Raw genomic sequence first — 22,356 nt, 5'->3', positions numbered from 1 at the left:
GAACCTTATGTCACTGGTAAGACCACACCCCCTTATGGGTGAAAACAAAGGAGATGTCGGGGTGTTGTGTGTTGTTCTTCGAACAACTTAAAATATAAAAAGTCTCTGCTCCCCTCAAGAGAGAGCGACAAATAACTAATGAATGTACGGCTCCAGGCCATAAAGCATGTGGAGAAAGATGGAAAGCTGTGGACCCTGATGTGTGTTCATTTGCAGCACGTATCATGATGATGCTAACACTAGCTAATGTCAGTCGTCAGAGTTGTTAGTTATAATGTAAAAAAAGTCAAAATTCACGTTAAAAATTCAAAGTAGTGAATGCTGAATGCTGAACTGAAATGACAGTAAGTAACAACAGAGCACAGAGTTACGTTACTGTAAAGCGTTTTTTAAACAAAAGGGTTACCATTGGAAAAGCTTCATGTTGTACTTATGTCACTATTAATTAATTTAACATTATGGATTGATAATGAATTGATGACAGATGTAATAAAATACCAGGCGATTCAATAACGTAAGAGTAAATGTCCGGGTGTGACACCTCTGGCCACTGAGTGGTTGTTCGCACATTTCTTAGTTGGTAGATGGACATACTCATAGACATATATGTATTTATTCAAGTTTTTCTATGTAATTTCGCCGATCGTCGCTCTGCAATGACATTATGTGTCTGCCTGAGTAACTTTAGCCATTTAATAAAACTGAGGTGTTTTGGTGAAATGAATATAACATTTATAACAAACTGCTACACTAGCATGCTAGGCTAACTTTACACTACTATAACTTACCTTGATAACTATGGTTGTACTATGTATTATGAGTATTTATTTATTTATTTTTTTTTTACTTCAACACTTCCGTTTGCAAACTAGACCATGATTATGTATAAGTAAGAGTCGCAACAGTCTATCCATTGTGTTATAATGTGCTATAACAGAGTAGGTAAGAGTGTGGTTGTGTTGCATCAGTTTTAATGTAAGTCAAATAAACAAGACAGTGGAACAAATTGTGTTGAGCTAGATCGTGTATTGTATAGAGAAGGCACAACTAATACACAAAGTCCAACAGGGAGCACAAAGAAAACCAGGAGTGCAATTTTTCTCAGAAGAACAGAACTACACTAGAGCAATAAGCACAATGAGTGCATTACACATTATATGGCTCATATCAGGCCATATAAATAAATGTGTACAATTTCACGTTCTACACAGGTTTATGTTTCTTTCTTTCTTTTTCTTTTTTTTAAGCACCTGAAAGAGTGGCTGCATGTCACCAGTAGGTCTATGAAGAAAAACCTTAATAGGTTGTTCTAAGTGTGGTAATGGTTGTTTTTTGTCTGACTTGTTGTTGTTTTTCTGTGCCTTGAACTGGTCAAAATGGTTTTTGGTCATTTTATATCTTTTAGTGCTGTCCATGTCCCCTGAGCTGCCCGGAGTGAGGCCTGAGTGTCTTAAGTCTAAAGGCTCCAGCACTAAACCCAGAAACACCTTCATCAACTTCTATCACAGTAAACGACACTAAACATGAACCAGTTTACATGACTAAAACTCAACAAAGGAGTCACCTACAACAACTAATTCACCTAAAACTACTTTAAATGTTCAACAGCTAAAATGCGTCACAAAACGATTTAGTTTCGTTTTAACTCGACTCTCATCAAAGGTTATAAAACAGTGACTTACCGCTGTTTACCGTCACTACTGTCCCCAGAAGAACTACAAACACCAGCAGGAACATATTGAATGTAAAGTTGATTCTGTTCTCATTTTAAATATAGTCTTTTTTTATCAAACTTTTATCGTGGTTATTTCTCTAAACCTCAGTCTGATGAAGAACTGTCCACTTCCTGGTGTCATGTGACGTTTCGTTTCGCAGCCAATCAGGTTATTCTTTTTGTGTTACTGGGCAGATTAGATATAGCTGAATGTTCTTGTTCCTTTAATCCCGATAACATCTGCATTAAAGTTAGAGTCATCCACTATAATTAATTCAGTTTGATTGAGTTATAACTTCACTTAGGCTCAGAGCTAATTTATAAGTTTGACTTGAGGATTGTGATTTGTTATGACTGGGGCTCAATAGATGGACGAGGGCATGTTGAATTATTATTAGAGGACTCAGTTCTACATAGTACAATGCACAGTGAAATGCATTGTTAATGTACCTCCTGCAGCCAGTAGTAATAAAATAGTAATAAAATAAAGCTATAGATGTACAACTGAGGAAAATATAATAAATAAAACTGAAATGTAAACTCAAACTGGTGTAGCTCGTTAATACATGCAGGTTATTAAGAGTATTTTTAAAAACAGCTGGGTGAATACAGTGCAGTGATGCAGTGGTATTTAAGTCCAGTTCAGGTTCAGAGTCGATCAGATGGATGATGGAGATAGAAACTGTTCTTCAGCCTCAGAGGAGATGATGGTCTGGTGGCAGCAGGAGAAGAAAGCTGTTCTGGAGCGGCTGGACTGGTCCAGGATCTTCTTGGTTCGGGTTTGGGAGGGGATGGTCCACTCTGCTGAACGGACCAAGGAGTCCTGTCTGGTGCTGTTTCCCTTCCAGGTGGTGACGCTCTCAATGGTGAAATATTCAAGTCTAGTACAATTACTTTAAAAATGTACTGAGCAGTTATTCTACGTCAAATACTAAATATAGGAAGAAAATAAAGAAATTAAATAAGACAAAGAAAAAAGTGATAAAAAGGAAGAAAATATATTTTAGAAGAAGATAAAGTCAAAGAGAACAGAGGAGGTTTAATTTACCCTGATAATAAATAGATTTCCAGCAGCTCTGATCCAGCAGCTCCATTAAATTAGAGATTAAAAACATCTTTCTTTCTAATAGTTCAAATTATTGTCAGGTTATAAAAATGATAAAGAGTCGACTTGATCTCGATTTGATTATAAAAAAAAACTCTCAGTCACTTGTGACCAAACATTTTTATTATTGTAATGATAAACAAATCACACACATATTCAACAGTAGTGTTTTACAATCCTTCATCATAAGTCATCGATGTCTTTATTCTGATTACATTATTCTTATTCTGATTAACCCCTACTATCATAAACCCATCTATTCTGATGTCTAATGATTAATATATAAGTAAAAACAAACAAAATAAACATATCACCATCCAGTCTGAATATTAAAAGACCAGTTCATGATGATTTTAACAGCAAATATGGAACGAGTAAAACTCATCTACTGAATCCTGATTTTCCATTAATGATTATTAGAAGTAAAGAAGCAACAGCCTCAGTGTTTCTACATCTAGTAGCTAATTTAGTAAAAATCAAGAAAAGTAAAACTGTTTTAAGTATTAAATTCATACATTCATATCAGAGCAGTGTAAAGGTTCCTTTATCTTCTCTAGTGTTCTTGTGATTTCTTCTCGGTGCCTGCAGGAATGAACATCAGAGTTATTTTCTATTTACAGTAATAATATATCATTGAGATCATCAGATTTATTATGTGTCTTCTCTGGAAATAGATTTTTCTTTCTGGTTCATCCAGGTTATAAAATCATGCAGCATGTTCTCTATGTTGATGGGAAACACTGATACTTACCAGAGACACTAGAAGCAGAGCTGATCAGACTCAACTAGAACCGTGTTGATACTGTGAAGAAAAGAAAATGAATTCAGAATAAAGATGTCTTTCATTCACTCATGAAAGACGCTCATTCACTTGAATTTAATGACTAAACAAAGTGAAATCAGTGGTTAGTGAAGGAGAGAAACATGTGAGCTTCAAAACTAACCCAGAGCGTCAGAGTATTCTCAGATGAGACTATGTGAAGACAACTTCTACCTGTTCTCTAGTTACAATCATCTCACTCACTTCAGTCCAAAGACATTAAACCAACTTTCTTACCCCAGGGCTTCTTCACATGTGTATCAGATGCAGCGTGAATGACTTCACAGTGGAACACAGCCTCGTCTGACTTCTTAATCTCGACACCGTCTCTTATCTGGAAGGTGCCGTCTTCATATGGACGAACTCCTGAACTCTCCACTCCATCCTCTCTGGTTAGAATACGGCCGTTCCTCTTGATGTTCACAGTGATGTTGTGTGGGTAGAAGCCTGAGGCCTCACACAACAAAAAGACGTTCTTCTCAACACTGGAGTCCTCTGTAAACATCTGGACATCAGGAGGAGCTGGAAGCAGAAAAGATGAGGTGATGTTTGAAGGGAGGCTACGTAGCAGCATGATACAGACCAATGTCACCACATATATCTCTAGTAAATAATTCAATATATTCTCATGTCTTACTTGGGTCTATGAACTTAGATGAAATGATCCGTTCTCCTCCATCAGAGTCAGGATCTAAAACACAGAAACATTCACATTATTTTCATGTTCAGTCTTTCAACACAATCCTGATCTGTTACTGAAATAATGTGGATGTTAAGTCACAGAAAAGAAAGTTTCTCCTTGTTAAGTCTCTGAAGACACAGAGTTGGATTTAATGAAGAGGTTCCAAAAAAATCCCTCTACATTAACTGGATCCTCCTCCAACCAATCAGAGACATTTAAACTAATCAGGTGACATCTACTGACTGTTTCTCTTCACCACATTAAGCTCCGCCCCCAAATGATCTGATTGGTCCAGCAGATCTTTACTGCACCAGAACCAGTTCCCAGAGAGACTCCAGATAAACTTCATATTCTGTAGACAGGACGTTGGTGAAGCTTCCAGACATGAGAATATCAGAATATGAAGAAGAGTTTAATGAAACACATATGATCACGTGGAGGATCGTTGCCTCCAGAGACCAGATCAGGATGTTAATGAGATCTGAACCAACCTCAGTCTGGTTAACTTGACTAAACATCTCAGGTGTGAATGAACCCTCAGATCCTTTGTTGGTGAATCATTTCAATCATTGGAGAGAAACCACCGGCAGCTTTCTGCAGTAATGTTGATTACGCCCCAGATACACAAGACATGACATGAACAACATCACTGCTAGCAGCTCTAATACGCTACAACCTCACTGCTAGTTTAAGAGGGAGTTAGAAACAGAAATAAAGTTTATACATCAGGACTAATAATGTAGAGATCTACAAACTACACGATGAGAACTAAAAGAAAAAGAATGAAAAACTTTCTTACCCAAAACCTTCTCAACACGGAAACGGGTTGAAGCATGAACAACTTCACAGCTGTAATCAGACACTTCAGAATGAGGAATCATCGCATGGTCTCTTCTCCAGTAGGTTTTGTGTCCGTGTGGTTTAACTCCTGAAGTCTCCACTCCGTCGCCTTTACCCAGAACGAAGCCTTTCTTCTTGATGTTCAGGATGATGTCGGTTGTGATGAAGCCTTTGGCTCTACACACCAGCATCATGGCCATGCCACTGTCTGCATCAGCATGAACGATCTCTGTAAACATCTTCACCTCAGGGTGAGCTGGAAGAAGAAAAGATGAGGTGATGTTAGGAGGGAGGCTACGTAGCATCTTTGAGGTCCTGTATTGGACCCTTGTTTTTAAAAAAGTAATAAAAAAATATTTGAAACAAATAAAATGACAAAAATAGTTAAACTTTCTTACCCCAAACCTTCTCAACACGTGAACCAGATGCAGCATGAATGAATTCACAGCTGAAAACAGACGGGTCTGACTTTCCGATCTCCACACGGTATCTTATCTGGAAGGTGCCGTCTCCATTTGGACGAAGGTCTGAAGTGTCCACTCCGTCCTCTCTGGTTAGAATCTGGCCGCTCCTCTTGATGTTCACAGTGATGTTGTGTGGGTAGAAGCCTGAGGCCTCACACAACAAAAAGATGTTCTTCTCAACACTGCAGTACTCTGTAAACATCTCCACATGAGGAGGAGCTGGAAGCAGAAAAGATGAGGTGATGTTCAGAGGGAGGCTACGTAGCAGCATGATACAGACCAATGTCACCACATATATCTGTAGTAAATAATTAAATATATTCTCATGTCTTACTTGTGTCAATGAACTCAGATGAAATGATCCGTCCTCCATCAGAGTCAGGATCTAAAACACAGAAACATTCACATTATTTTCATGTTCAGTCTTTCAACACAATCCTGATCTGTTACTGAAATAATGTGGATGTTAAACCACAGAAAAGAACCAGTTCCCAACAGAGAGACTCCAGATAAACATGTCCACCCCCTATTTGGGAAAAACAGGAATTGATAACAGGAATAAGACAACTGTCTTTCTTTCTTTGCCTGTTTTACTCGTTGGTATCGTGCCTAAAGTTTGGTGATTTCCTCAACTGTGTCGGTGAATGAGATAAAAGAGTGCGTCACACAGAAACAGGTACATCTCTGCCATCATGCAAATATAAAAGGCCACAGTGCCAGAGTCAAAGACGGAGCTCTTTATCCACACATTTAATGGAAGCAGTGATCGGTGTTTGTATTTTTTGTCACACTCTTCATCCTGCTGTTGACAGAAAATGTGAGTTAAGCATTAGAAACAGCTCCCACATTTAAATCGACACGAGCAAACTGCTTCAATAAAACAAAACCTCCTGTTAAAACAATGTAAGTTATAAACGTCGTCGTCCCCACGAGGCAGCTTCACTTCTCGCCTCATTGACTTACAGCATCATAAGGTAAAGCCGAACCAATCCACAATCTGCACTCTGTGGTGTCAGCGTCTCATCTTGTTAATTTGTTAAACAATTATGATTTACTAATGTAACAGTTAATTAAGCAGTGCTACAAGCTGTTGGCTGTAACCACAATAAATGGTTCCCTGTGCAGTACTTTTTGAATGACATGGCGAGCCTCTATGAAGTTGTGAGTTATGGCGGCATGGTATGAGTTGCATACGGCCAAAAAAAAATAAAAAATCACTTTTGTGCCCCTCCCCCCAGTCCTGACATCGGATCTGCACCCCTGAATGTAGAGATCTACAAACTACACGATGAGAACTAAAAGAGAAAGAATGAAAAACTTTCTTACCCCAAACCTTCTCAACACGGAAACTGGATGAAGCATGAACGACTTCACAGCTGTAACGAGACACTTCAGAATGAGGAACGATCACATGGTCTCTTCTCCAGAAGGTTTGGTCTCTGTCTGGTTTAACTCCTGAAGTCTCCACTCCGTCGCCTTTTGTCAGAATGAAGCCATTCTTCTTCATGTTCAAGATGATGTCTGATGTGATGAAGCCTCTGGCTCTACACACCAGCATCATGCCCATGCCACTGTCTGCATCAGCATGGACGATCTCTGAATGCAGCTCCACATCAGGTTGATCTGGAAGCAGAAAAGATGAGGTACTTACATGCATATATTATACCTTTTTATATATAATATTATCTTTGCTTTGCTTGCTTTAATCTAAGTTATTTCTTCTAGTCTGAATTTCCCATGGTCCTTTAATAATCCGTCCATGTGAAACCATGCAGAGGTTTAGTATTTTAATTTCCATCTCCGTGTGTGTGAGTGGAATAAAGGCTCCAGCACTAAACCCAGAAACACCTTCATCAACTTCTATCACAGTAAACGACACTAAACATGAACCAGTTTACATGACTAAAACTCAACAGAGGAGTCACCTACAACAACTAATTCACCTTAAACTACTTTAAACGTTCAACAATTACCATCACTACTGTCCCCAGAAGAACTACAAAGACCGACAGGAACATTTAGAAAAATCTAATTTAAATCTTAATCTAAATTTAGTTTCATTAAACTGTTAAACTTTCTCCTGTTTATTTCTCTTTGTCTCAGTCTGATGAATAATTGTCAAATTCATGGTTTCACGTTAAATTCACAAACCGACAGCATCACATGGTAACAGCAGCCAATTAGATTATTAGTTTACTGTTGCTGGGCAGATTAGAGGAGCAGAGGTTGAGAGTGAAACAATGAACAGAAAGAGACAAATAATCTTCACTGAGGATGATTATTAGTTTGGATTATTATTTAGTGACATTAATAATTTACTAATTAATATCATTTTTTTAAATATTATTTTAATTCATATAAAATAATACCACACCACACAAGATCATTACAATTACAATTATAGCCATTAATTAAATGCATAAAATGTGGAGTTAATTCATTTAGTTTGATTTTACTTCATTGTCTATTTGTTCTCCTTTGTATTTACTCTGGTTATTCACATTTAACAGGTAAAATTATTTAGTTTCGTTTTTAACTCGACTTTCATCAAAGGTTCATAAAACAGTGACTTACCGCCGTTTACCGTCAGACCTGTTCCCAGAAGAACTACAAACACCAGCAGGAACATTCTGGACGCAAAGCTGAGTCTATTCTCATTTACACTTAGTTTCATCAAACTTATCGTCGTGTTTTTATCTCTCCGTCCCAGTCTGATGAGGAACTGTCAACTCCCTTGTTTTACCTGGCGTTACCTGGTATCATGTGACGTTCAGGGGACCTGCGTTTTTTCATCGTCTCTATGGTAACAACCAGAACTGACTCGTTCTTTGGGAGAGACTTTATTACTATATACTTCTACAGCGGTGTTTCTCACCTGCTGAAAATTTACGGCTGATCGATGTTCATGTAGAGACTATGAAACTATAGTAGAGACTCGTGTAATTTACTGACAGTGACAGTGACCCGGGTTATTTTACAAATTACTTGGTTACGTGAACGCCTCACCCTGATAGTCTGCCAGGTGCTTTTCCTCACGTTATAAATTAAAATAATATATAAGGGAGGAGCACATTAGGCCACATCCCCATTCGGGTGAAAACATACCACTGGTGGTAAATACAAATCCCCATGAATTAGTGTTTATTTTGTGTTGCTAGCATTTGTTGGCAGAAAGAACGTGTAATGGCTAACGTTAGTCAGGCAGACACATATATAATGTGTATATTCTTCACATAGAACATTTTTAAAAACTATCTGTATATCTGTAACTGCCTACTGACAGGAGAAATGGGTGAACGACCCCACACAGTGGCCAAAGGTGTCATAACCGGACATTTACTCTGGCGTCACTGAATCACCAGGTAATTTATGACATCAGCTCATAATCATTCCATGATGATAAATTAACGAATCATGACATAACTACAGCATTAAGCTTAGCCAATGTTAACCCCTTTATTAAAAGTACTCTGTCGTTAACTGCTGTCATTTCAGTTCAGCATCAACATTCACGACTTTATAACATGAATTTGGAATTTTTAACATTATAACTAACAATTCTGACGACTGACATTAGCTAACGTTAGCATCAAAGCTTGAAGTGTTTATGGCAGACATACACATATCAACTATCAGGGTCTCACTTCTTTCCATCTTTGTCCACCTGTTTTATGGCCTGAAGTCAAACATTTGTTTAGCTTTTGTCCCTCTTTCTTGAGCGGATCAGAGAAACTCTCAGAGTTTTATCAATTAAGTTAATTAGTTAATATTTCTTGTATGACATCCAGTGATTTTAGTGGTTTTAACGTTTAATTAGAAACATTTTCACATTTTAAAACAATTCAATCACCTAGAAATATGGTAAATAAATCTTGTATTACAAACAATAATGCTTAAATTTACAGAAATGTGCTGTTATTAATCGGTTTTAATGACATTATTGTATGGGAAGAGATTGTATAATAATTTATATTTGATGTAATACAACAGTATATGACACAAAATAATGTGATTAATCTTTCAAAACACGTCAAAAAACTGTTGCAAAACTAGATATTAATGGCATTATTTTATTTAAAAAGGCTGTAGGCTATATTAGATTAGATGTATTATAACAGTATACAACAATAATTTGATCTTTTCAAAACATGAGAAAAAATGAGACCAAGCTGAACAAGAACAGCTACAATTTCCCATTCTCCGTATTTTTATTCAACTGCAGCAGGTAGCCATTATTACAGCAATATTCAAAAATCTATTCAATTAAAATGACTGGTTCTGAAACAAAAACAAAACAAAACTGAACTGGTAATGAAAGAAAAAAGTTTTAAAAAAAGAAAAAGAAAAAAAAATTAGTTTAGTTACCAATTTACATACAAGTCACCATACATCCACAACACTGATTAGAAACTTGGTGAAACGTCATTGGAAATAAATCCATACTCTATACCAGGGGTCGGCAACCCTCAACACTCAAAGAGCCATTTGGAAAGAAAACACTGGGAGCCACAAAGCCCCTTTGACATCTAAAACGAAGATAACACTGCATATATCGTTTTCACCTCTATGCTAGGCCCATAGTGTGTTGCATTTATGAAATGAAATAACTGCTACAGAGAAAACGAAATTGCATTATGCATACATAACGGAGATTTATGTCAGATTTTAATCTTTCAAACTCCAGATTACTCGGAGTCAACAGTGCTATGCTTAAGTGAAATTACTCTTGTCCCACAAAGCTTGTACACATGCAAATGGTAATAATGTAGTTTCTGCTCAGGTTTCCATCACTTCATACAATGCAAATGCTGGCACATAGGACACATCATGAGGTGTAACAATAAAGTATACATGCTGGTCCTGCATCACAAGCATGAGCTGAATCTGTCTGAATTCAAGTGCCTCACCTTGGTTTAAACACAGAAAGACCCTTTTTGTACTGAGTGCATTTCCACTGCATCTCGGTAGCTGCTCAACATTGGGTTCTTTGACTAAGGTTTCTCCTACTGTGGAGTGCACTGCTTCACTGTACAGTTCAGCATAGAAAGGAGTGGAGTTCTTAACCACCAGTTTATGCCATGAAATCAACTCTCACCACTTATCTGCAGAGAGAAAGAAAAAAAATTATGACTCATGAAATTTGCCAAAATCAAAATAAATGCTATTGGTTGTAAAAGGGTCGACCTAAACTGTGTTAGCAGATCTCCCCTCAATAAACTAGAAGATGATCGTTAGCTTATCCTTTACATATTTTCGGTATTGTTTTGAATTTCATGTTGACCACTGACTAGTGTTGCACCAAAATGAAAATGTGAAAAACCTTGAAAAAGGCAGAGTAGTTCGCTCCTCCTATATTTGTGAGAGGCAAGAGGAAGATGAAAATACTAGTTTTAAGAAAAAGTAACTGACTTTGACATTTTGACACGTTCCATAAAATCCAGCTTCCTATCCCAGCCAGAAATCATGCCATTTCAAGACACGCAGTAAAAGTTATGGCCAAAAAATTTGTGAAAATGTAGAAGAGGGTTAATAATCGATTATTGTTCATTGTTGCAGCTCTAAACAAATTTTGTTCTTCTTTCTCTCCGCCTGTGTCAGTCAGTTCACAAAAGTAAACGTAATGACTCACTGTTAAGTGCGTCAAAGACGCCGCCGCCGGCCATACTTTTGTCATCGTAGTTAGCTAACATTTCAATTGATGACATGCTAGCGGATTGGTTTTGTCGACTGAGTAAAGTCAGAGGCATGGTGGTAAATAAAGCTAATACTACTCAGCTTCAGTTTGATACTTGCCTTTTGCCTTCGTCCTTCCTCCAGCCTCGACATTAGCTGCTGTTTGCTCCAAGTTTCTGTGACCAAACGGGAACAGCCGCGTGGTGGTTGTTGACCTTGTTAAGCATAACGTCAAAGACGGATGTTCAGTGTCCCAACAGCCAATGGCATGTCTTCTTCTTCTTCTTCTTCTTCTCCAACCGTTTCTGTCGACCAATCCAAACGGGACTCGCGCTTTTCAAAGCACGCACTCCAATGACATGTCGCGTTTACGTTTTTGTCTTTTGTGTTTGTGCAGGGAGACGTTGCAGCAGTAAAATGTCTCCTGATTATACGTGTTTTGTTCAGACATGCTGTGAAATAATTCAAGACGTTGTGATTTACATTGGATTGTATATATATACACACAATAGCCTACAGTCTTAAATAGTTATTTTACTATTAATTTCTCAGTAATTTTAAATGTTTTGTTAAGTTTTAAGTTTTGTTGAATTTTACAGTTTATTCCATTCAATAAAAGACAAATATTTGTAAAATTAAGACACATTTGTGAACATATTTTAACAATAAATATCTGTATTTCTAAAGTGTTTTTTCGTAAAAGAACAGAAATATCATGTGTTCACACGTATTTTCACAGTTACAGTGGTTTCATGTTATTTTACATTTGATATGTAAAATTGCAGTCTTTTCGTTGATTATCCAGAATGTTTCAGTATTTTTAAAATACAGAAATAATCTGTAAAAATAAACAGAAAAATTCTGTTATATTACTTTTTTTTTTTTTTTTTTTACAGTGTAGACCTTCCCAGGGAGGCTGAGGAGTGTGATCCCCTGCATTACATTATCTTTATATTCTATTATATTATATTACCTGCGTTCATGTGACATATGAAACCAGAAGCAGCTGTTTCCCAACATAACATCTGTGTTTGGACCAAGACGAGATTATAACAGAAAGAAATACACTCTGAATCACTTCAACATTTATTTTACAGTTTTAATGTATATTTAAACATATACAAACATTTAGACAGAACCGTCAATTTCTTTATTGTTTCTTATCTAAACTGTAATAAATAAAGTCACAGTCCAAGACGATAAGAAAAACATTTTAAATGAAAGGAAAATCCAGCAATATGAAATTCATCTGCTGCGAACAACACCTGCGTTCACAGTTCTCACAGAAAATTGCAACATTGCTCCAATCGACCCCTTCACAGTTTGTAAACAGTGTGATGCTTTTTGAGAGGCGGTGTTATTTTAAAAAGTTGACTCTGACTGATGGGACTATATTCACCGACCCCTACTCTCTCACTCACTGGATGGACGATTTGACCAAAGGACACAGAGGGGACGAAGTCCGGTCTGTTTTTATTAAGTGAAGCCTCTAAAACAAAGATATTACAAGTAGTAAGTGGAAACACTGTGGAGACTAACATAGTAAACACAACTTCTGCTTGGACACCCCTGAAATAATGATTAGAGTGTGTTTTTGACAGTGTTTGCCTCCAGCTTCTCTCCCTCTAACGTCATGATGTCACAGTGACTTAGGCCATGAAGGGGTCTTTTCATGTAGCTTAGGTATATAATACTTTCTGAGGCTTGCACCAACCAGCACCATGGCAGGTCTATATATTCCTGTAAGTGAGGTTATTGAGGTGGGATGTGGGATGATGGTCACCACACTGATGGAGAGGAGAGAGTCGAGGAAAGTGGCAGTGACGACACGGTGGATGAGCGTCTTGTCACTTTTAGGGGACGCTGCCCTTTCAAGCAGTATAAGCCAAGGAAGCCATCTAAATATGGCATTAAGGTTTCGGCAACATGTCATGCCAAGACAAGATATGCCTGGAAAATGCAGGTCTATACTGGAAAACCTGCAGATGCTCTTCCTGAAATGCACCCAGGGAAGCGTGTGGGTCTGGAGATGATACTGCAGGTCTCGAGGGACACAACATAACGTGATGATTTCCTCACCTCCTACGCTCCTAGTGAGCGGCTTATCTTCTTGGCTACACCATAAAACTGACCATGGTGGGCACGATCAGAGAAGCAAGCCCAAGCTGCCTCCCGCCTTAGTTGCTACATAGGATATGGATCGATTTTCAATGCCATCCTGGATTACATCAGAACCAAAGGTGGAGTTGACAACTTTGATAAGGTATGTAGATTTTGATTTTCATGTACTTGTTCTCTATCATCAGTTTGTTTGATCTGCACTGTAAAAGCAAGAATTTGTTTGGTTGCAGTAACAACGCTAACACCTTCCTCGAACACCAGACTCAGCCACATTGGTTGCAGAGATCCAGGAGCAAGAGGCAAGATCACTTGCTACAAGAAGAGAGGTGATAAGAGGAAGAGCCGCAGTCTGTGTGCACCAAGAGATGTCAAAACAAGCACAACATGCCGTCAATGCAATGCCTATATTTGCAAGAGACACGCAACAACCTGCCGATATTGTTCAACATGTGACTCAAGTTTTAACATATCAGATAGACCAGTTACCATTATGTATAATTATGCAGTATAATTAATGTATGAAGACATCAACCTTGTAATATTGTGAAAATGTCAAGTGCAGATTTGGGATAATTTCCTTTGTTCACAGTTAAAATATTCATGGTCACTTTTGACCGAGATCACAACATGTGTTACTTTATGTGATTGTATAAAAAAAATTAAATGGTTTTAAAACAAATTGATAAATTCGACCCAAAGAACTCTGTAATGAACAGTATAAAATGTGTATAAAAAGTTTTTTAGAACGTGCTTTTAGGCCACTAACACATACAGAAGTTCAAAACTTAATATTCACTGGAACTTGAGTTAATTTAAAAAAATCTAACACAACAAACAGGGATATTTTGAGTATTAATACAGTTTTTTATGGTATTAGTATTAGTGAGATGGTGATTTTATCAGTTTGGTCCAAATCCATCCAGTATTTATGTTTCATTGAGGCTAAATGTTTCTGTCTAAATCTTTGTTCCGTCTCTTTCTGGATCCACTGGTTTGTTGACGCTTTAAACTGTGAAGTAGCACCAGTTGCTTCCAGCTGATGAGGTGAAGGAAGTTGACTTCAACACAGACTGAATGAATTCACCTCACATCAGGAAAAAGCTTCTTTAACATCAAACTGGTCAATGACCACTTTAAACTCTTTCACTTCACATTGTTCTTCTTTCAGTGCATTTACGATATTTCTCTAGATTTTAATTCAGTTAAAAGCTTCTGTGAAAATGATGGATTAGTGTTGATTCATCAATTTTCTACCAAACAACAAAATACTTTAGTTTTCATTTAAATTCCTCGTCCTCAGTCTCCTGCTCACTGATGGATGGATTTGATGTTTCAGGGTTTCAGACTTACGCCAGGACATTTCCTTTCAAGATACTCTCACGTTCAGTGGTCTTGATTTAATTGTCAATGTCTGCAGGAATGAACATCAGAGATATTTTATGTAGAGTCATGATAAAACATGGAGATCAGCTATTTGTCTTGTATCTTTCTTGGTAAATGTTCATTTCTCTTTCATTAAAACAGGTTCATCCATATTATGAAAAGAACACTGAGACTTACCAGACTCTCCAGAATCAGGGACAGAAGTTGCAGGACGTCTTGAAGCAGAGGCTCCCGAAATCAGAGACAAGTCAGACCCTCCTGGTCCTGTGGAGATATACAATTTTGAATTAAAAAAAAAAAAAAAAAAAAAAAAAAAGTTTTTCCAGCTCATCTCTTCTGTCACTGAGGATTCACCAGAAGAACTTAACACTAAACAGGAAGGAGGAGCAGCTCTGATATGAAAATAAATCCTGTAGAAATATTCTCTCATTTCATCTCATTTCATGACTTCAACTGAATCAGTAACTGAAATAAAACACTGACCTTGTCTAGAAGCCATAGCCCGCAGTGGTCTCCCTGTAAATAAAGACCAAGATGAAGTGAGTTATTTCCTCCAGTCTCATGTTTCTACAACAGTGTGTGAAGTTGGTTGTAAAACGCTGCAGCCTGTGCAGGACTAACTTGAAGGATCAGGTCAGAATTCAGTATTTTATTGTCAGTAAATGTCAGAACACATTCAGTGTTGGATATCTGCTGATAGAAACATCCACCTCAGGGCATTTCACAAAACGCCAACGCAGAATAACATCAGCCACACGTTTTAAATCAGTCCTGCACAGACACAACACACACACAACATTTAGAGAAGAAAGGACAGAAAGGACGTACCTGGGGTCGTTCTACATCTGGCTGCTCCTGTAAACAAACAGAGAGAATGAAGTGATGGTTGATGGTAGAAGTTGTTGTATTGAAGGACTTGTACTTGTCCACAGTCCAATAACAGAGCTCTGATAACAGACTCACTCCATTGTTCTTCTGGAGGAAAAGATTCTGTGGAATCTTGGTGTAAATACACTACAGACAACTCTGGATTACAGGATCTACAATCATTGATGTTGTTGAACACAATGACGATACACAACTCTGAACCTACCACAGAAGCCTTTTTTGTAAAGAACCACAACCAGAATTAGACCCAGGACCAGGACGCCTCCTACCACTGGACCAGTGATGACACCAGTCTTGTCCCCAGCTCCATCAGAGTGAGGAAGAGGAGGACGATGATCTAAAAGCCAAGGACATTGCCATCAGTTTGTGTGTGTTAGTGAAATGTGGATGTAAAGTCTCAGCAAAGATTGAATTTAACGACTAAACAAAGTAAAATCAGTGGTTAGTGAAGGAGAGAAACATGTGAGCTTCTGGAGGTCTATCAGACAGTGGTTTTACACTCTTCTTAATAGTTCTGTGTTGTGTCACTTCATCTCTTCCTTATTTCTCTTCTTTAATGATTTTACAGTTTCCTCTAAATGTTACGTAACCAAAGAGCGGTTTATACGGTATTATACTGTTGTCTGAAGGGAGGAGAGGCAGAGCTGGCTTCCCTTGGTGAATGAGTTGGAATGATGAACCAATCGGGTGAGGCTGCTGTAATGACGCTACTGTGATTGGCCCGAACTGTGTCAAGGGAAACTAGTAACCCTTTGGCTTCCCAGTGACCTCAGGTGAGTGAGGGAGGATGAGAGAAAGGGTGTTAGTGTTCATAGTGTTAGATAACAAGCGTGTCTAAGTCCACACCACTGGAAATGTGAGCTTCAAAACTAAACCAGAGTGTCAGAGTATTCTCAGATGAGACTATGTGGAGACAACTTCTACCTGTTCTCTAGTTACAATCATCTCACTCACTTCAATTCAACCACAACTATTGAAGATGAACTGAGCCGAGTGTCAGAAACATTGTTTTTTAATTTGAATAATCGTTTAGTTGGTTGTTATGGGCCAAACTGCCTTACGCTAGAACCCAGCTGTTAGCTGGGGTTGAACTTTGTGCCCGGGGAATCAGCACCAGGAATATAAGATTTCTTCCAAACAGGATGGACGAGCTAATCGCTACCATCTACAAAACTAAGAAGAGAGGAAAGGAGGAGGACTGGCTCTCATGTCTGAAGTGAGGACATAAACGTTCAGCCATTGGTATGAGGACATAATACTGAGGGCATAATGTTGTAACCATGGTTCAACACCCACATGACAAGCAGATAGCAGCAATTAGCAGCTCTAAACTACTAAAAATGCCAAAAACTGAAGAAGAACCAGAGTCCAATAAGGTGGTAGCAGGAGATGATCTAACCAGAATCCATGGAGTCAATCAGGTCAAAGGCTGCAGACAAACAACAACAACAAACACTGAACGCTGCAACGTTTAAAGGAAGAGAAACGTTTCCTGGAGACTCATCTTCCAGAGAGAGTTAGAGAGTTTATGGCAGAACATTTCTGGAGTGGAGAACAGAAGCTAAAAGCTCCCGTCTCCACATTAACTCTGACTGAAAGACTGAATCCAGTCGACTGTAGGAGAAGACAAGGAAAGACTTTAGGACCAACTCTAGGACATTTAACATCAGAAACAGACACAATATTTAAAGACTGGGAATCCAGGGGCAAAACATATAACTGAGCCGTTGGACAAACACAGAACTTAGAACTAACATTCTAATTAAAATGAAAACTTTCTTACCCCAAAACTTCTCAACTCGTGAACCAGATGCATCATGAATGACTTCACAGCTGTAATCAGACGTGTCTGATCTTTTAATCTCCACAGAGTCTCTTCTCTGGAAGGTGCCGTCTTCATATGAACAAACTCCTGAACTCTTCACTCCGTCCTCTCTGGTTAGAATACGGCCGTTCCTCTTCATATTCAGGATGATGTTGTTTGGGTAGAAGCCTGAGACCAGACACGTCACAATGACGTTGGTCTGAACTTCAGAGTTCTCTGGAAACATCTTCACATGAGGAGGAGCTGGAAGCAGAAAAGATGAGGTAATGTTTGGAGGGAGGCTACGTAGCAGCATGATACAGACCAATGTCACCACATATATCTGTAGTAAATAATTAAATATATTCTCATGTCTTACTTGTGTCTATGAACTTAGATGAAATGATCCGTCCTTTTCCATCAGAGTCAGGATCTAAAACACAGAAACATTCACATTATTTTCATGTTCAGTCTTTCAACACAATCCTGATCTGTTACTGAAATAATGTGGATGTTAAGTCACAGTTAAGTCTCATCTGAGAATTATTTTATCATTATTACTTCAGGTCAGACTCTGCCTCCTCTCACCACACGTCCCTCAATAAAAACCATGAAAACGTTCTTACCCCAAACCTTCTCAACACGAAAATGGGATGCAGCATGACTGACTTCACAGCTGTAACGAGACACTTCAGACTTTAAAATCTCCACGTGGTCTCCTCTCCAGAAGATGTTGAATGCGTTTGGTTTAACTCCTTCAGTCTCCACTCCGTCCTCTTTAGTCTGAGCACAGTGATTCTTCTTGATGTTCAGGACGATGTCTTCTGTGTTGAAGCCTGTGGCTCCACACAATAGAAAGATGTGTGTCTCATCTGTGGCGTCTCTTGTTAACAAGTCTACGACAGGTGGAGCTGGAGGCAGTAAACACAACGTGATATTTATTTCTTGTCAAAGTAAAAAACATCATTGTCAAACTCCCTCTCAGACTAGAAATAAAAGTAGTGTCACCCTGACTGATATTGTTAGTATCATAATCATTACTTTTATTATTATTGTTACAACTATGGTCCTTTTCAACATCATTATCACTGTTATTATAATGATTATTAATGGTATTACATTTCTTTTCTTCCTAACAATTGTTGCATTTTTTGTTTTCCAATGCGGTTCGGTAACTATTATTATTGTCATTACTGTCACATCTGTCACCACTTTGTTCACACTGCATTTCTCTGTCTGTGTCACTGTCACAAATAAATAAAAGAACAGCAGACTAAGCCGGTGGACTCTCAGAAAACATTAACTTACCGTCGTTTATCGCCACTACTGTCCCCATAAGAACTAAAAAGACCAAGATGAACATTGAGGAAACAAAGCTGATTCTGTTCTCATTTTAAACTTAGTTTCATTAAACGTTTTATCGTGTTTATTTCTCTTTGCCTCATTCTGATGAAAAACTGTCCACTTCCTGGTTTCACGGTCCTGGTTTCCTGGTTTCCTGGTAACAAACGTGTAGCAGCAACAAATCAAATTATTGCTGTCGCTGGGCAGATTAGCTTTAACCTATTACTTTTTAAATACTTATGTTCAGCCATAAACTGGAAATAATCCAGAAAGTCTACATTATTTTTAGAGTCTATGGTTTGTGAGAAGAAATGATAATGTTGGAGGATTCATGATTTTAAAAAGAATAAAACGTCTCACTGACAGAAGCCAATCATGTTATTAGTTTGCTGTTGCTAGGCAGATTAGATGAGCACATGTTTGACTCAGTCGAAGGTAAACAGAAGATCCTTTTTATGAGTTAACCCCAGCGCTGTTAGAAATATGCAGACCATTAATTACAGTACTTACACCAATACGACTGGGTAGAAATACTCTAATGTCTGTTAAAGAACTCACTGGAAAAGTTTTTTTTTTAATATACTTATATATATGTAAAAAGTGTTGAGAACCGTGGCCCTGAGAGGTCAAACACTGTAACCTCCGACAAAATGACACGATAATAATGCCATCAACAAAATTAACTATTAAACATGTGTCCTGTCTGAAAACTCTTAATACACGAAATAAATGAATAAAATGAAAATGAGCACAAAATAACTAAGTATAGGATGTAGAGAAAGGATATAAACCATCTTAATAAGTTTAAATCTGCAGCTACATCAGTAAAACTCAGAAACAAACATGTAGGAGATAAAGTTGACTGGACCAGGATTATACCAGAAAATATGAGGCAAAGAAACTGGAACTCATCTTAGAGACGCTGTTTATCCGTGTTGGGGGTAATATGTTACGTTTAGGCAGTAACGGAGTAATATGACGCGTTACTAACTATATTGTGGTAATATTATTACAGTTACCGTGTCCAGTAACGCGTTATACAAACCGAGCTTTCGCACAGGCGGAGGTTTTTTTAAAAAAAAAAACAACAGCCGTAAATAAAGAGAAGAAGAAGACGGTTTTTAAATCAACAAAAGAAGAAGAAGAAGAAGAAGAAGAAGAAGGAGGAGAAGAAGAAGAAGAAGAAGAAGAAGAAGAAGACGGATTTAAAATCAACAAAGAAGAAGAAGAAGAAGAAGACTGATTTAAAATCAACAGACGAAGAAGAAGAAGACGGTTTTAAAATCAACAGAAGAAGAAGAAGACGGTTTTTAAATCAACAGAAGAAGAAGACAGTTTTTAAATCAACAGAAGAAGAAGAAGAAGAAGAAGAAGACGGTTTTTAAATCAACAGAAGAAGAAGACAGTTTTTAAATCAACAGAAGAAGAAGAAGAAGAAGAAGAAGAAGAAGAAGAAGAAGACGGTTTTTAAATCAACAGAAGAAGAAGAAGAAGACGGTTTTTAAATTAACAGAAGAAGAAGAAGACGGGTTTTAAATCAACAGAAGAAGAAGATGGCAACTGATTCGGCGTTTTCTAAGCGGTTACACTCGCACTATTTTGAATTTGTCACAGAAACGGATAAGAACCTCACAGCAAAGTGAACTTTATTTGCTGTTAGAGGCCGAGGGAACAGATTACGGCTAAAAATAGAACCAGTAACCTGAAGAATCACCGAGAGTTTGAGGCTAAACGACCTCTTGCTAGCAAACAGACGGAAGATGACGGCGCGAACAAATCTAAACAAGGAAAGTTGTGTTTGTCCAGAGCAGAGGTGAAGATGTTTCACCAGGAGAAGTGAGGAAGCTTAATGTGTTTCTGGAGGATGAGCTGAATCTTTCTACAGGTGAGTCGCCTGCGTTTCAAAAGCTTGTCGGTAAAACCCGTTTCATCAAGTGACGAGGTAAAAACACATCTAATGATATAACGTTGGTCCTATTGTTAAGGTATAAACACGTTTCCACAGATAGTTCGCTTAAGATGAGACACTACAGCTGGTGTTAGAGGGGATTCAGTGATTAAAAATAGTTTTAATTTGTTAAGTCAGTTGTGTTTGCAGAGGTTTTTTCATGGTTGTTATTGTCACATCATGTCAGAATAGTTTAACAGTGACAATAACACGTCTCCATGTTTTACAGGACTCATAAATGAGACTGTGTGTGATGATGAACAAAGCGCCAACTAAGAAAAAATATGGAAAGAAATATAAAGTTATGAGTCACTAGAGATTTGTGTCTCAGTGTCTGAGGAAAAGACGACCTTTAAAGCTGTGCAATGTAAATTACAGTTCATATACTTGAAGTAAATTAAAAGAATAAGCTGAAAATATTAAAAGGACAAAACCATGACAAAATATTGTGCACCTTCATTTTGTAATGCCTTGTCCATATGATCAGTTTATAGCACTGACATCCTCATAATGAACTGCATCAGTTCACATGATCACATTTGATTTTATCAGACATGAATTAAAGATCAGTAAGTAAATTAATATTAGAAGAACTTTAATGTCATTGCACACAAGTTACAATGAATCTATCTCCAGTAACAGGTTGATGTCAAGTAATAGCAAACAATTGTAAACATTTATTCATTTATAAAACAGAGAATAAATTAGTTTAATGAGCTATTTTCTATTTCTTCATGTAATTCAATGTAATTTACTTACTTAATGTATTTGTTCTCATAATTAGTTTCACTTTTAATTGTCTGTGTGTTTGTTCAATGTATTAACTCTGTTTTATTTAATTTTGTTTAAGTTTGTCAGATGTGTGTGTGTGTGTGTGTGTGTGGGATGAATAAAGGATGATCTCATTCAATTACTTTAATTACTTCCACCATGAACATTCTGAAAAATCTAATCTAAATATCATTTTAATTATTTTCATTAAACTTTTTATTGTCTCAGTCCGATGAACAACTGTCCATGTTCTGGTTCCATGTTCTGTGCTTTTTATGAGTGTTTATTTTTGTGTGCAACAAAGCTACGGTGATAAAGTAATTTCCCTCGTGGATCATTAAAATCTGTCCAAGTCTAAACGATTTACACTGGTTCACAACCCACTGACATTATAATTTTAAAATACAGATTTTCATCTCATCTGGGTCGGGAGTTGGGGGCTGATGGAGCCTCTCTGAGCTGCCATCAGTCAGTTTCACTGAGTATATTTATTAGCTTGGATTATTATTTAGACCTCTGCAGAGGTACTGGCCAGACACAGGAGTTCATTCAGCACCACAGGAAATCATTCCTGTCTGTGGCCATTAACCTGTACAACTCTTCTCACTTCATCTCACATACTAGTGCATATTCCCTCCACACTAGGTAGTCCATGGGCCAGACCGGATTTTGGTATCAGTCAAAGGGACGAAGGCTACCTATATTTTTTGGATAGATATATGTCTGTAGATAATTTTTTTGTATGATAGCCTTTCCAGGTGAGTAGCTAAATATTGGTTATCAGCTCATGAAGTTAACC

At 37.7% G+C, this 22,356-nt stretch overlaps 5 protein-coding genes across 9 annotated transcripts in view; 2 read left to right on the top strand and 3 right to left on the bottom strand.

Moving 5' to 3' along the window:
- The window catches only part of LOC125019923, a 268,060-nt gene extending 259,687 nt beyond the window's left edge, over positions 1-8,373 (bottom strand). For both annotated transcript variants that reach the window (XM_047605052.1, XM_047605053.1), the window contains exons 1-5: positions 8,200-8,373; positions 6,952-7,248; positions 5,960-6,010; positions 5,560-5,844; positions 5,121-5,417 (exon numbers count right to left, since the gene is read on the bottom strand). In XM_047605052.1, the coding sequence (XP_047461008.1) occupies positions 5,121-5,417; positions 5,560-5,844; positions 5,960-6,010; positions 6,952-7,248; positions 8,200-8,299 (1,030 nt within the window). In that variant the 5' untranslated portion in view covers positions 8,300-8,373. The remainder of the gene's footprint in view (positions 1-5,120; positions 5,418-5,559; positions 5,845-5,959; positions 6,011-6,951; positions 7,249-8,199) is intronic.
- The window catches only part of LOC125019927 (H-2 class I histocompatibility antigen, Q10 alpha chain-like), a 175,597-nt gene that overhangs the window by 14,438 nt on the left and 138,803 nt on the right, over positions 1-22,356 (bottom strand). The window lies entirely within an intron of this gene.
- Positions 1-22,356, top strand: part of LOC125019928 (H-2 class I histocompatibility antigen, Q10 alpha chain-like) — a 333,056-nt gene that overhangs the window by 212,305 nt on the left and 98,395 nt on the right. The gene's annotated exons all lie outside the window — the stretch shown is intronic.
- The window catches only part of LOC125019922, a 293,290-nt gene that overhangs the window by 209,244 nt on the left and 61,690 nt on the right, over positions 1-22,356 (top strand). The gene's annotated exons all lie outside the window — the stretch shown is intronic.
- LOC125019938 (RT1 class I histocompatibility antigen, AA alpha chain-like) lies at positions 13,885-18,999 on the bottom strand. The gene is made up of 9 exons (XM_047605092.1): positions 18,803-18,999; positions 18,121-18,405; positions 17,874-17,927; positions 17,474-17,758; positions 15,896-16,027; positions 15,631-15,657; positions 15,286-15,318; positions 14,980-15,066; positions 13,885-14,830 (listed from the first exon to the last, which is right to left on the bottom strand). Exons 1-9 carry the CDS (start codon positions 18,855-18,857, stop codon positions 14,817-14,819), a joined length of 972 nt encoding a protein of 323 aa, XP_047461048.1. The 5' UTR covers positions 18,858-18,999; the 3' UTR covers positions 13,885-14,816.

The sequence above is a fragment of the Mugil cephalus genome, chromosome 14 (genome assembly GCF_022458985.1).
Source record: "Mugil cephalus isolate CIBA_MC_2020 chromosome 14, CIBA_Mcephalus_1.1, whole genome shotgun sequence".
Taxonomy (NCBI): domain Eukaryota; kingdom Metazoa; phylum Chordata; class Actinopteri; order Mugiliformes; family Mugilidae; genus Mugil; species Mugil cephalus.
The sequence above is the reverse complement of the archived record's forward strand: the minus strand, read 5'-3'. Positions and strand labels throughout refer to the sequence as shown.